General features: G+C 37.6%; 1 protein-coding gene across 1 annotated transcript in view; it reads right to left on the bottom strand.

Annotated features, from left to right (window-relative positions):
- Window positions 1-7,658: 7,658 nt before the first annotated feature.
- ABRA (actin binding Rho activating protein) overlaps window positions 7,659-14,794 on the bottom strand; it is a 48,163-nt gene continuing 41,027 nt past the window's right edge. The window contains exon 4 of the mRNA XM_054497503.2: window positions 7,659-8,249. Coding sequence (XP_054353478.1) covers window positions 7,772-8,249 — 478 coding nt within the window. The 3' untranslated portion in view covers window positions 7,659-7,771. The remainder of the gene's footprint in view (window positions 8,250-14,794) is intronic.

A 14,794-nucleotide genomic window follows, 5' to 3' on the forward strand; every position in this document is an offset into this window, starting at 1 on the left:
ATGGGAAAGTGCAAGTTATTTGATATTTTTAAAGTACATTGTTTTCATTTTGGGTGGAGAATGCATAACAAGCTAAGCCCCTTATCATAAACAGTTATGTGTATGCAATGCCAAGAAATTTTGATATTTTGTATCCCATAGGTTCAGTTAACATTTGAGAGGAGGAATGACATGATCAGGTGTATACTTTAGGAAAATATCTGTGAAAAATAGATGAGTAGAGGGAAAAACTAGAGACAAGGGGAAAATGAGCCTTTTATAAAGTCCAGAAAAAAAATGATTAGGCCTGAATAAGAATAGTGGTAATGGTAATAAGGAAGCGTAGATTTGGAAAGGATTTATGAGTTAGGATGAACAGGAGTTGATTATTGATTGGATGTCAGAAAAAGTTAAGTATAGCTCTCAGGATTTTGATTTAAGAGTTTAGTGTATTATTTATCAAGATGGGCAAGGTACATAGAGGAAAAACAAAAAAAGCAGGTGGCAAAATGAAGTTAGTCATGACTTCATGGGAGTGTGATGTGAGAAACAGGAGAATAAACTTTTTGGGGATAGGACATTTTATATACTATTCTGAAAGATGAACTTTAAAAGTCAACAAAAAACAATAAAACTCTTTCACTTTTTGTATGCAAACAAATATGAAATTTACATATTACCATTTGTAATACCATTGAAAATATCAGATATAACAAAGTGAAGACCAAAATAGGAAGGATATACCATATTCATTATTGGCAGACAATATTGATTAAAAGATATCAGTTCTCTTAAATTATATTGACAGTGAAAATCTCACCCAGGCTTATTTTTTGGAAGTTAAACTGATTGTAGAGTTTATATGGAAATGTAAAATCAAAGAATAACTAAGGCATCATGGAAGAATTGAGTATCTTGTCTTCAGTATCAGATAATCATGATTTATTAGAAAGCTGAGTAAGAAAGACAATATATTGGTCAAAAGTTCAGAAAGAAACTGATTTCTAAAAAAGGTGATACTGCTGTCTGCTCAGTAAAGAAGACGGTCTGTTCAGTAAAAGATGGTGGATTAGGCTGGGCGTGGTGACTCATGCCTGTAATCCCAGCACTTTGGGAGGCCAAGACAGGTGGATCACGAGGTCAGGAGATGGAGACCATCCTGGGTAACACGGTGAAACCCCGTCTCTACTAAAAATATAAAAAATTAACCGGGTGTGGTGGCGAACGCCTGTAGTCCCAGCTACTCGGGAGGCTGAGGCAGAAGAAAGGCATGAACCCAGGAGGCGGAGCTTGCAGTGAGCAGAGATCGCGCCACTGCACTCCAGCCTGGGCGACTGAGCAAGACTCCGTCTCAAAAAAAAAAAAAAAAAGATGGTAGATTAATTGGATATCTATGTGGAACAAAAAGTCTTGACTCATCTCACACCACAATTAGAGATTGAAAAATAATTGTGAAAAGCAAAACAATAAAGACATTAGTTTATATAGGAGAATATTTTCATGACCTTAGGGTAAGCATATATTTCTTTAATGGGACACAAAAAGCACTAAATATAAAGGAAAAAAATAAATTATGCTACATTAAAACTTTAAGCACTTCATCAAAAGACATCATTGAAAGTAAGAAGGTGTCCAATAAGAGTGAAAGCTATTGTTTTCTCCAACTTTTATATTTGGTTTGAGGGTACATGTGAGGGTTTGTTTCATAGGTAGACATGTGTCACGGGTTTGTTGTACATACTATTTCATCACCCAGGTATTAAGCTTAGTACCCAACAGTTACCTTTTCTGTTACTTGCCATCCTCCCACACCCCCACTCCAGTAGTCCCTTGTGTCTGTTGTTTCCTTCCATGTGTTCATAAGTTCTCATCATTTGGCTCTTACTTACAAGTGAGAACATGTAGTATTTGGTTTTCTGTTCCTGCATTAGTATGCTAAGGGTAATAGCCTCCAGCTTCATCCATGTTCCTGCAAAAGACATGATCTTGTTCTTTTTATGGCTGCATAGTATTCCATGGTATATATGTACCACATCTTCTTTATCCAGTCTGTCATTGATGAACATTTAGGTTGATTCCATGTCTTCGCTATTGTGGATAGTGCTGCAGTGAACATTCATATGCATGTGTCCTTATGGTAGAAAGATTTATATTTCTCTGGGTATATACCCAGTAATGGGATTGCTAGGTTGAATAGTAGTTCTACTTTTAGGTCTTTGAAGAATCACCCCAGCTTCCTTACACCATACACAAAGAGCAGCTCAAGATGGATTAAAGACTTAAATGTGAAACCCAAAACTGTGAAAGCTGTTTTAAAAGGGAATGTAGAGTGGAACAATCTTGGAAAATGTTTCTGGCAGTATCCACTAAAGCTAAGTATACACATGACTTTGACCAGCAAATTTAATTCAGTGATATGTACTGAACAGTAATATGTATATGTGTTTACCAAGAGATGTGCTGGAATGTTTCCAGAACTATTTGCTTGCTCTCATCACTTCCCATCCTCTCTCCTCCTGTACACATACCCACACACCCTACTTATTAATTTACTGCATCTCATTGTTAAACTTTACCTATAAAGATATGTGTGCATTTCCTAAGAACAGGGATATTCTTCTAAATAGCCAAAGTACAATGATCAGATTCAGGGAATTTAACATTAATACAATAATATGGTCTAATATGCAATTCATTTCAAATTTCTCCAACGACCCTAATAATATCCTTTCAAGCATTATTTTTCCTGGTTCATGATCCAAAGATCCTGCTTGCATTCAATTGTTCTGCCTTTTTTTTTTTTTTTATCTCCTTTAACCTGGAAGAGTTCATTATTCATTGTTTCATGACAGTTGTATGTTTGAAAAATTTCAGGATTGTAGAATGTGCTTTGATGTGGATTTGTCTGAATTTTTCCTTATGCTTAAATTTTGGTTACGCATTTTTGATAGGAAAACCAAAGAAGTGTTTTGTCGTCTGCATCAAATCAGGGTGCACATAATGTATGTTTATCCCTTTATTGGTGATATTAGCTTTGATTATTTGATTAGATAGTGTCTACCATGTTTCTCCCCTGCTATCAGTTTTCCTTGTGTAATAAGTAATATGTAGAGAGATGCGTATTTTTAAACTTTTTCATTACCAACGCATTAGTTGCCATTGCCATTTGCTACAAGGAAGAGCTTTCCTTTCTCCATCATTTATGAATATGTATTATCAGTATGAACTAATGAATTATCTTTTTTCTTTTTCTTTTCTTTTTTTTTTTTTTTTTTTGAGTTGGGGTCTCGCTCTGTCACCTAGGCTGGAGTGCAGTGGCGCGATCTCAGCTCACTGCAAGCTCCGCCTCCCGGGTTCATGCCATTCTCCTGCCTCAGCCTCCCCAGCAGCTGGGACTACAGCGCCCGCCACCATGCTCAGCTAATTTTTTTTTGTATTTTTAGTAGAGACGGGGTTTCACCGTGTTACCCAGGATGGTCTCGATCTCCTGACCTCGTGATCTGCCTGCCTCAGTCTCCCAAAGTGCTGGGATTACCGGCGTGAGCCACCACACCCGACCGAATTCTCTTTTTTCTAATTCAAAAGGTTACGTAATCAATTTCTATCCTAGATTTAACCAGTTGGAACCCCATCAGTCTTACTTCTATGAGTTTTTCAATTTTCTTGAGCATTTGCTTACTCCTCATGTAACAGAGATGTTTTAGATTTATTTGTACTTTCTGTAACCCAATCCTAGAATCAGCCATTTCTGAAAGGACCCATATTTCCTTTGCAGGAGAATCTTATTTAGAATCAGGGGCACTTGTTGCTACTAGGCTGGTATCACTTTAGGGCCTTTCAGGAGACATCTAAATACAGCATGAATTCACACCAATACCACTCCTTGCAATCTCACATCACAGAGTTCTTGCTTGTCTTCCCTCATTCCGTGTTCGTCTCTTCCCCCACAGTAAGGACATCAGTATATTTACTTGTTTTCTTCATTTTATGATACCTTAGAATTTCAGAATTACCAAACCCATGCCCTCCCAAACATCAAAATTAAGTAGAATTTGATATTTCTTTGTAGTTCTTTTATGTCTTTAGACTGAAAGTATTTATTCAAAAAGCATTGTATTCAAAAGTTGGGTACATTTCTTTTTTCTTCCCGTGTGGTTATTTTAATAAGATAGAATTCAGTTTATTTGCTTTGTGTCCAATTTTAGTTTTTCTCCTACTCCTATTTAATTTTACTTTATTGCATGCGTAATATCTAAGTTCCCAAAAGTCAAAACCTCTAACCCTATAAAGAGGTGTACTCTGAGTCTCGCTCTGTTGCCCAGGCTGGAGTGCAGTGGTGCAATCTTGGCTCACTGCAACCTCCGCCTCCCAGGTTCACGCCATTCTCCTGCCTCAGGCTCCCAAGCAGCTGGGACTACAGGCGCCCTCCACCACACCCGGCTAATTTTGTTTTTGTATTTTTAATAGAGACGGGGTTTCACTGTGTTAGCCAGGATGGTCTCGATCTCCTGATCTCATGATCCGCCCACCTCAGCCTCCCAAAGTGCTGGGATTACAGGCGTGAGCCCCTGCGCCTGGCCCTCTATTTCACTTCTTAAAAGATACTCCTTTTCTTTTATAGCTGCATCTATTGTGTGCATATGCCGTACTTGATTTGACCATTTCCTGTATGTTTTAGGTTGTTTATAGTATTTTAAGTTAAAAACAAGGCACAACACATTATGCATATGTATTTTCATATTGCTTGAGTTGTATCTTCCATGGAAATTTTAGGAGTGGGATTTATTGGTCAAAAAGTAAATGCAATGTCATTTTGTTAGATACTGCATGTCCCCCAAATCTGGGCACACAGTATTATTAGATAATCCTTATGGGAATGATAGCTGGTGGATGGATCACAAAACCTCTAGGCTAAGAGGTTAGGTCATAGAGCACATTTTTAAATTAAGTAACAGAAATTGACTGTACTTTTACTAAAAATATATCATAGGTACTGGGAATGAAATTAGAATATTCTAGGAATCCCAGGGGGCATCTACGTTAAGGGACCACTTCAGTATGGACTCCATGGTCTCCTGTTCCTCTTATATACCCTGAACAGTAATGTAATAGAGAAGTTCCCATTGACATAAAATTCTAGTTTACACAGAATTGTTTCTATATCATGTGAGAAACAGCACTGGGTATTCTTTTATCAGTTAGTAGCGATTAGAAAAAGAAGGAAGTAGAGCTTGGGAAAGGAAAGGAAAAAGCAGAAGGCAAACCAAGAATAGATGCAGCCTCATCTTGCAACACTGTGGGAAGAAAAAAGCCCATGCTCAGAAACTCCTTCCTTGTGGTGTAAGTGGGCAGAGTGATGAGGTGAACTTACACAACTTTAAGTTATGAGATAGAAGGAGTAATAAAGTACAGCATAGAAACCCTCCAAACATCTGATTGAAAGTTTGGAAAAGGAAAATCCTGAAGATTGGGAAATTAGTTGTATATTGCCTGTTATTGGGAATTTAGAATTATCAGTGATAAAATACATGATTTCATATATTATTTGGTAACCATAAAAATACGAGGACTTTCATTACCTCGTTTGCCATCTGAGTTCTTGTATTTTTTGTTTTAATTTTTTGTCAAAATATCCTAAGTTTTTCCAACTGTGGATATTCCTATCATGGAGTTTTTAGGATAATAATATTTTGGTTGAGGAGATATTTTTGGATCCCAATTCAGGAAACATTAAGATGACAAATGGCTTTAAAAATAAATAAACTATTTATCAGAAGAATAATACACAATAAAGAAAAAAGTCTACAAACCACAAGCTAGTATCACAAGACACTTCTTAACGATGATATCTATCTCACAAGGTGCTTGTGAAGATGTGCCTATCACACAGTAGGTGTTTTTATCTAAGGAAAGTAGCTTTCTGACTTTACAGCCAGGCCTTATTCAGAAGAGTGTCAATGTCTTAGAAGCTGTCTGAGAAGAGGCCTTTTACTCCATCCTTACCCTCAAACAAATTGAACTTTGAATAATCTATGTCAGTGCCTGCATAAATTATTATTATTCAGAATTGAATATGAGGAGACTCTTGAAACCTTCATCTGTTAACACATATTCTACTGATACTGTAAGTAACCTAAGTTGCACACTATAATTTTATTGTATTTCAAACAGAAGAAAGTGTATGTGGAATATAACCTATAAATATATATATATATATAAATATAACCTATAAAAAACAAGAACAAAATACAAGAAAACATCTTTTATTCTTGTGCTATTTGTCTTTAACATTTGGCATAGGTTTCACTTGTAATAGAAGTGTGCATCTTACGAAATCCTACTTAGAAATATTGGTCATTAATTTATAGCTTTATAAATATGGTATGGAAACAAAATACACATACTTTTTTAAAGAAGTTATCAGAACCTTCAGTTTGAAAGAGACTCATACATGAAAACAAATATAATTCTTATAGCAGTCTAATACCTATTATTTTGAGGTATCATATTTAGATATTAATTTTTACATTTAACACCAGAGTGCTATACTATCAATGCATTTTAGTAATTTCATTGAATCCAGTAAGAATTGCAATCTCACATTCCATTCCATTTGTTTTTAAGATCACGTAGGCACATTAATGTCCAATGATGTTCTCCTTGCCATCATAATTGTATATTTTTTACTTTGGCAGAACTAATATTGCAGTTTTATGACTTTTAAACATTTCATAAAGTTTTCTTTGTTACAGTATGAGGAAAACTAAACTGTCTCAAATCTGTTTTTAATTCACCAGTGATTCTATGAGATTCTTCTAATACTGAACATTCCACTTCATAGATTTTCTGTATTTCTCCATTGTTAGAGAAATACATATCATTGCAGTGATGTTAATGCAAGCAGCTTGACTCATATGCTGACATGTAATGAAACAATAAACTTCTCCAAGAAGTCTACAAAGGCAAGTAAATCTGAATCTCTCACCTCTGCTCTACTTTTAGTGAGGGTGTGCCTTCCTTTGTTGGTGCTAAGACAGGAAGTGTCCGTTTTTATGTGATTTACTCAAATCAAACAAGAGGAAGGTGAACTCTTACTGGAAACCTGTTAGAATCCAAGCCCACAGAGGAACTTCAACAATTTCAGCAACATCTTGACAACTTGTTATATATGTGCTTGTTTTGTAAGTGATGCTATGGTATAAACAATAATACAAAGTCAAGCTTCTGAAAAAATTTTAAGTTTAGTTTTACCACACTTAATGGTATTTTCTTTTTTCCAAATAAAGACACATTATTATATGTTCTGCTGATATTTATCTCAAGTCAGCATTCTTCTTAGATGTAATGTTTAATTAAAAATCTATAGTAATTTCTACAATGAATAGCTAAATATTTTGCCTAAAATATACAAGTGGCTGGGTGCTGTTGCTCATGCCTATAATCCCAGCTACTTGGGAGGCTGAGGTGAGAGGATCACTTGAGGCCAGGAGTTAAAAGACCAACTTTGGTGACAAAGAGAACCTGTCTCAAAACAAAAACAAAAACACCTTGTGGAATTTCAACTATTAATACTATTATTATACATTAACATTCTATGTGCTTTCTGAAATGCTTTGTGCCTTCTTAAAATATCCAAAATTCCTCATTCTAGATAGAATGCCAGAAAGTCGTTTATGTAAAAATTGTTTAATATTTACTAATTTATTACAGAGAGTTTGCATTTTCATTTTACTACATGAGCATTTAGCATGAAGACAATAGTGGGCCAAATTTGGCTTTTGTTTTTGAAGGTTCACTTGAGTAGCGTAATCACAACATGGTCATCTCGGCCTTGCCATAGCATCTCTCCTTCAAAGTCTACCAGTCCATGTTTCCTGGCACGCATGAGAATGCCCACTACTTTATCTGAAATACGAACATATCTGTCAAAGAGATCTCCAAAAGTAACCTGGATCTTGCCATCTCGTCTGTGGTGAGCCATTGTGCGGATAATGAAGCACATGTCCATAATTTCCCTGTAGATGTGCTCCTCAGCACGCTTGGCCCTTTCAGCAGTTTTGGTTCCTTCTTTGGGGTGGCCATAGCCCTCATCTCCTTTGTGTAGGCGGGTGGACATGGCCAGCTCGTAATCAAACTCTTCACTGAAAGGATTGAGCTTCTGGGATTGTATGTGTTCATCAGCCCACTGCTGCCATCTCCCTTTCAAGTTGCCCACTGGACTATATTTCTGTTGGGCTTTGCAGTTGAGTTTCTCTGTAAATCTGTTTACCCTAAAGTAGAGGGAGGGTGAACAATCAAGATTCAGATATGTTAACACCAAGTGTTGTTTTCCGTTTGTACTTCCCACACATATGCATCTTTAATGTAAGTATAATTTTTTCACTACAAAAATAAACACAATATAAAAAATTAGAAATGAAAGAAGAAAAATCATACATAGTCCCACCATTGTTCTTAGTTTGGTGCATATCCTTCTAGATTGTTTTCTCTATGAATAACTATTTTAAGCATTATAATGATATTAAAATCTATTTTAAGAAAAAGCTTCCCCACACAAAGTTAATGCAAATATGTATATCTTTAAGTTGAGTATTAGTAACATTTTAGAACTGAAATCATGTAGGTGTTTTCAGGAATCTAGTTCTTAGAGGACCTCTGAAACCAATTATTTCCCAAAGGTAAGGACTCTACCACTACACATGCAGTTTAATATTTAATCATATATAGATTTTCATATGTGGATTTTTCAGTGAGAGCATATATAGACTAGTATCAATGCCACAAACTTCGAAATATTAAGTTGTCAGATAGAAAACACTAGCTAGCAATAGTAACATTTACTGAACACTATGTACTGGCATTCTTCTAAATGCTTTATTAATATTCCCCACAACCATTTCCTGAGATAGGTACTACTATTCCTGCTTCACAAATGAGGAAACTGAGGCCAGAGAGATGAAGTAACTTCTTAAAGTCACAAAACTGTTAAGTGGTAGAACTAGACTTTGAACCAAAGTTTAGCTGGCTCCAGAGCCTGTCTATAACTGAATTACTGCCCTAAATAGGTGATGTTGCAGGATTCAAACGCAAGACTGCCTTAGACCAAGGTCAATGCTCTTTCTACTATGTAGTGATGCCACTCAGCAGGCCCATACAGTGTCTAATAAAGGAATAAGTTGCGTTTTAAATGTGTGTATCTTTGGAATTCAGAATGCATTTTCTATTAAAAAACCAACTCTGGAAAGTGTAGACTAGTGGTATCATGAGGATGCCAGCCTAATATTAGGATGGGGCAGCAAACTAACACAGGAACAGAAAACCAAACACCACATGTTCTCACCTGTAAGTGGGAGCTGATCAATGAGAACACATGGACTCAAGGAGGGGAACAACACACACCGAGGCCTGTTGGGGGTCAGGGGGAGGGAGAGCATCAGGATAAATAGCTAATGCATGTGGGGCTTAATACCTAGGTGACAGGTTGATAGGTGCAGCAAGCCACCATGGCACACATTTTTCTGTGTAACAAACTTGCACATCCTATCCTGCGCATGTATCCCAGAACTCAAAAAGATGTCCCTGCCATTTCTCTGTCTCCAATTGCCTAGACTCTTTCCCTAGGTCTCTAACTTAACAGTTAAAATACGAACTCTTGAACTATCTAAAAGAGAGTTGTACTCCTAACCGTCACAAGCGTCCCACCCTCCCTTTTTCTCCCCAGTAACAAGTGGCCTCCTGCCTGGAAGCATTGGGATTGGAGATGTTCAAGTGGTGCTGAAAGTACTTGTGTGAACGACATGCCTGAGCTATCCCAGCTCTCACAATTTACTATTCAAAACCCAGGAACCAATCAGATTTGGGTATCCCTCACCGTCCAAACTCACTTCCTGAAATCTGGTTACCCAAAGGCTGGAACCAAACACATGTGGACCGGGAGGAATACATACTTACATTAACATTGTTTTCAAAAAAGAAATGACATCCACTAGATGGCGAACTTTCATCAATTCTTATGCTTGGTGTTTCCCAAAGTTCTATGCTTGCTACATCGTTTCATAGCACAATAGAATTGGAATTGGAAATACTCCTACATATAACACTACTGTCCTTTATACACATGGATAAAAGTGTATGACAAAATTAATTAGTAAAAGAAAGCACACAAAAACCATACACACAATTATTAAAACTTTATAAAATATATGTATGAAAAAGTGCTAGGAGCTCACCAGGCTGAAGTGTAATGGATTTCCCTCAGCCCTCCTTGTCAGTTGATCCCCTGCCTCTCCATCGACTTTTCCTGTTCAGCTGCCCTCAGTGTGGGCTGCTCAATCTCATTATCAAAAGAGAGCAAATACCTTGTCCCTTGTGAGCCATGCTAATTGATGACTGATCACCATGTTGATCAAAGGCATATTCTTCAATATCAAGCCCAAGGCCATCTTGGCGAGCATAAATTTCATGCCAGACTTAACAGTTGAGGTGTCCTGCCAGAGAAGAGGCTTGAAGTATCTCAAATGAAAGTGAATAGTGTGATTTATTAACTCATACTTTGTCTCCTGAGCACCAACTGTAGTTCTGCCCTATTGTATAAATCCTAATGCATCCTGCCTTTAAACAGTTTTTGAGCACTTTTACATCCCTCCCATGCTTTGAAGTATTTATTTATGATACTTACTGTGTGCCAGGCACTTTTTAAGATACTTATTGGATATTTTATAATGAAAATAGAGTAATATAAATTTGAGTTTATGGTACAATCACAACTCTGTAAAATGTATAAGCACTAGGCTGAAGAATTTAATAACATTTGCACAATTGAAAATAATAATGTCGGTATCCAGATAACAGTTGGTTCTTTTCACTTTTCAAAATTCTCTTTTATGTTGGTATTATGCTGATTTTGTAACAAAGAAAGCAAAAAATAGGTAAATACTCAAATTTGCATCCAGAGGTAATTTGTTTAAACTGTACGTTATATGGGTCTCTGATTCTTTGATGTAGCCTTTTTTTCTTCTAATTTTTAATTAGGAACTTAGTTTCCCTAAATGTTGAAACTTAGTGTCATTTGGGATAACAACTGGGATTGGTGTGTGCCAATAAATCTGTGAAGAGCTTCTAGGCCAGGCACAGTGGCTCACACCTGTAATCCCAGCACTTAGGGAGGGTGAAGTGGGCAGATCACTTGAGGCCAGGCGTTCGAGATCAGCCTGGCTATCATAGTGAAACCCCATCTCTACTAAAAATACAAAATTAGCTGGCGTAGTGGTGCATGCCTATGGTCCCAGCTACTCAGGAGGCTGAGGCAGGAGAATCTCTTGAACCTGTTAGGCAGAGGTTGCAGTGAGCTGAGATGGTGCAACTACACTGCACTCCAGGCTGGGTGACAGAGACTCTATTAAAAACAAACAAACAAACAAACAAAAAAAAAACTATAAAGAGCTTCTAAAAGAAGCACCATTTAAATATTAATGTCTATTTGTTATATTGTCAAATTGTAATGCCCTCTAATTGGAGGGAAGAACACCAAAGAAAGTTGGTCCCATAAGGAAAAATTGGAAAATAGGGCTAGGAAAAAAAGAAGGAAATTCATCCTAATGAGCATCTAATTTTCTCTATTTTATAAACATTCTGTATTGTTTTTATATCTCCGGTTTTTAAAAGGTCAGTGTATTTGGTTTAAGTCAGGGCTAGAAAGTCTTATACACTGAAATTTTTTTGGTCATAAGTACTATAAATATAAGAATCGATACCAGATTATACTGTTTTTAAAAATTTCAGGGAAAAATGTGAATGATACTTTAGATTGAACTTTAGAAAGATAACCTAGCATAAATTGAAAGAAAGCAAAGCAATATTTAAAGGCTAACATTTCACCCGTATTTTACAACAGCAATCCTAAATCCAGACCCATCTTCTCAGTTTCTTCATTATTAGTAAACAAACTTTCTTATAGTCAATCAAAAATATAAATTAGCCAGGCCTGGTTGCACGTGCCTGTAGTCCCAGCTACACTGAAAACACTGGCACTGAAAACATTTCCTGGTGGTTGCCCTGCACCTGAATCACCAGCTTCAAAATGCGTGGGACGCCTAAAGGCATGATTTTCTCTTCTGTCTCTGATCTGTATGGAGAAAGTGAAAATGGGCTCTCACTGCCAACTCCATAGATCTTCCTGTAGAGGGAGTATTTCTCCTCCTCATGCAGGCACCCTTCTCTGTCAGTAAAGCAAAGAATCTCTGCTACCCTTTCCAACTTCTAGGAGAAATGCTGCATTGGTTTGCTTGTCCTTCCCTACAGACAGTTTAGCCCATTTGATTACTGAGAGCGTGACATCAAGAGGGGCACATTTATCAGAAGCAGAGTGACAGCATTCAAAAGGCAATATGGACATTTCTGCTCAGCAGTTTTGCTGTCTGTCATTTTCAGCTTCGTTTGAGAGCCAGGCCTGTGATTCTCCTTGCAGATTGAACTGTCTTCAGAGTCTATGGAAAGGGTTCGCGGCCCTAGAATTGGGCATAGGCAGAAGGACAGCATAATTTTGCCTTTGTTTCTTGTGAGGTCCTTCAATACAGTTGCACCAAAACCCTGAACTTTGGGAGTCATTAGGATTTCACTAATTAAGCCCACATTTTGATCTCCATTTTGTTCCTTGAGTCTGTTCTCTACTGAGAGGGACAGTCTAGCATAGTGGTTAAGAACACAAGTGCTGGCATCAGCCTTCCCAACTTCATCCCTTCCTCGTTCTGTGACTTGGATTATATGTTTCTTAATGTCTCTGTGTGTCAGTTTCCCTATTTACAAAATGGCAGCCTCCTGCTCAACTGCTATTATTTTCACTGAATTAAACATGGAGGACAGGATGGATAAGTGATTGGTACTTTAATCTTGCACCTTTATGGGAGAGAGATCTAATTTCTTTTGTCTAAAGGAACTGGATTGAACAAGTCACACATGATCAAAAGACTGAATATTTTTAAAGTAAGACAAAATATAAACCATTTTCATAGTAAAACTCCAGTCAGAAGAACCACTGTTGGTAAAGAATTTATCTACTTTTTTCACAGTTGATCTGTTTCTATTATCCATGGAACATCTTAACCACCAAGAAACTTTCTTTCCACCTAAACATCTATGATACATAATTGTCTCCTTATTGGCAGATACAGGGAGAGAAGGGTGCCTATAATTAAAAATAAGTGGACAAAAAGGCTTTCCAAATTGGCTTGGTAATGCTGCTTTCATTTCTCAAGCAATATTTGAGAATATCATTGGGCAAAAATTCCCATGAGGCTTCTGCTGAAGTTTCCTGAGCACAGCTAGGATTACCACTGGAATTAAGAGCTGCTGTTGCTGCATATAACATTCTGGTACCCTATGTACTCTAAGACTGAGGGAAAGGAACCAAAAAAGGAAAGAAGAGATTTAACCACCACTACTACTCTGAACCTGCAGAGCCAAGCTCCTAGCATCTTGAAGGGCTGGGATCCCAAGCCTGGCTTCCTGTATTATAATGAGTACAATTTACTAATGAGCTCCCTTGAGTCTATCACTTTACATAGCTAATATAAAAATAACCCCATGAGATATGAGTTATCACATCTATTTTTTAGATGAGGACTGAGAGACTCAGGGTTACAAAAGTAACCATGATTCAAATCTAGTTGTCTCTTATTCCAAGCGTAGGCATTTCAACACATTAAGAAGGTGCCCATATACCAGCCTGATTTGGGGAACCCCAAGATGGGTCCTGTATCCCACTCCCCACTTTTAGGTGAGACAGTTTACTCAGAGCCACAATGACTGAGTTCAAATCTCATGGGCTATAAAATCTCATACAAATTCCCTAATATTTCTTCATCTCCTGTCTCCATCTATCAAAGAGGGATGATAATTATAACCTATCATATGAGGATATTGTGGGATTAAATAAATAAATATATGAAAAGTGCTTAAACAAGTGCCAAAGAATGTCTAGCTCTACTATGCATTCAGGATCGGTCCCAGCTGTCACCTCCCTACTTCTAGTTAATTTAAAATGTGCTGAGAGAAATATCTTGTCATTGTGCCCCCTCAGTCTTTATTCTTTTGGACCCCATTATTCCATTTCTAGCACACATGTCCCAAGATCCAAAAGGCCAGAATTTGGAATATGGTTCCTCATGTTCGGATAGCATAGTTACTTCTGATCATGAACTCCTACATTAAGCACAAATCCAGACCTCTGAATGCATCCTGAAGACACTGCATGAAGGTTGGAACCATGTCTGGTTTTAAAACATTGCATTTGGAGTAGGGCAGGTCTTAGCTTTGTCACTAACTTGCTGGGCAAACTTCCCCTCTGAGCTTTGGTGTTCTTATGCCTGGAATGAGTGAATAGCTACCTCAGAGGATTATGAGAAGTGAAGCGACAAAGCATTTAAACACCTACAGCACACACTAAACATGTGACAGATTATTGTAATTACCCAGTTGCCATTTTATTTTTCTTGAAAGCTGGCAGTGTAGTAGTTCTAATTCTTTCAAAACACCTTTACAGTCTCAAACTATAAGACAGCTCTTTAGGCCGGGCGCGGTGGCTCATGCATCCCAGGACTTTGGGAGGCCAAGGTGGGTGGATCACCTGAGGTCAGGAGTTCAAGACCAGCCTGGCCAACATGGTGAAACCCCATCTCTACTAAAAATACAAAAATTAGCTTGGCATGGTGGTGTGCACCTGTAATCCCAGCTACTCAGAAGGCTGAGGCAGGAGCATCACTTGAACTCAGGAGACGGAGGTTGCAGTGAGCCGAGATCGTGCCACTGTACCCCAGCA

Source organism: Pongo pygmaeus, chromosome 7 (genome assembly GCF_028885625.2).
Source record: "Pongo pygmaeus isolate AG05252 chromosome 7, NHGRI_mPonPyg2-v2.0_pri, whole genome shotgun sequence".
NCBI classification, from domain to species: Eukaryota; Metazoa; Chordata; class Mammalia; order Primates; family Hominidae; genus Pongo; species Pongo pygmaeus.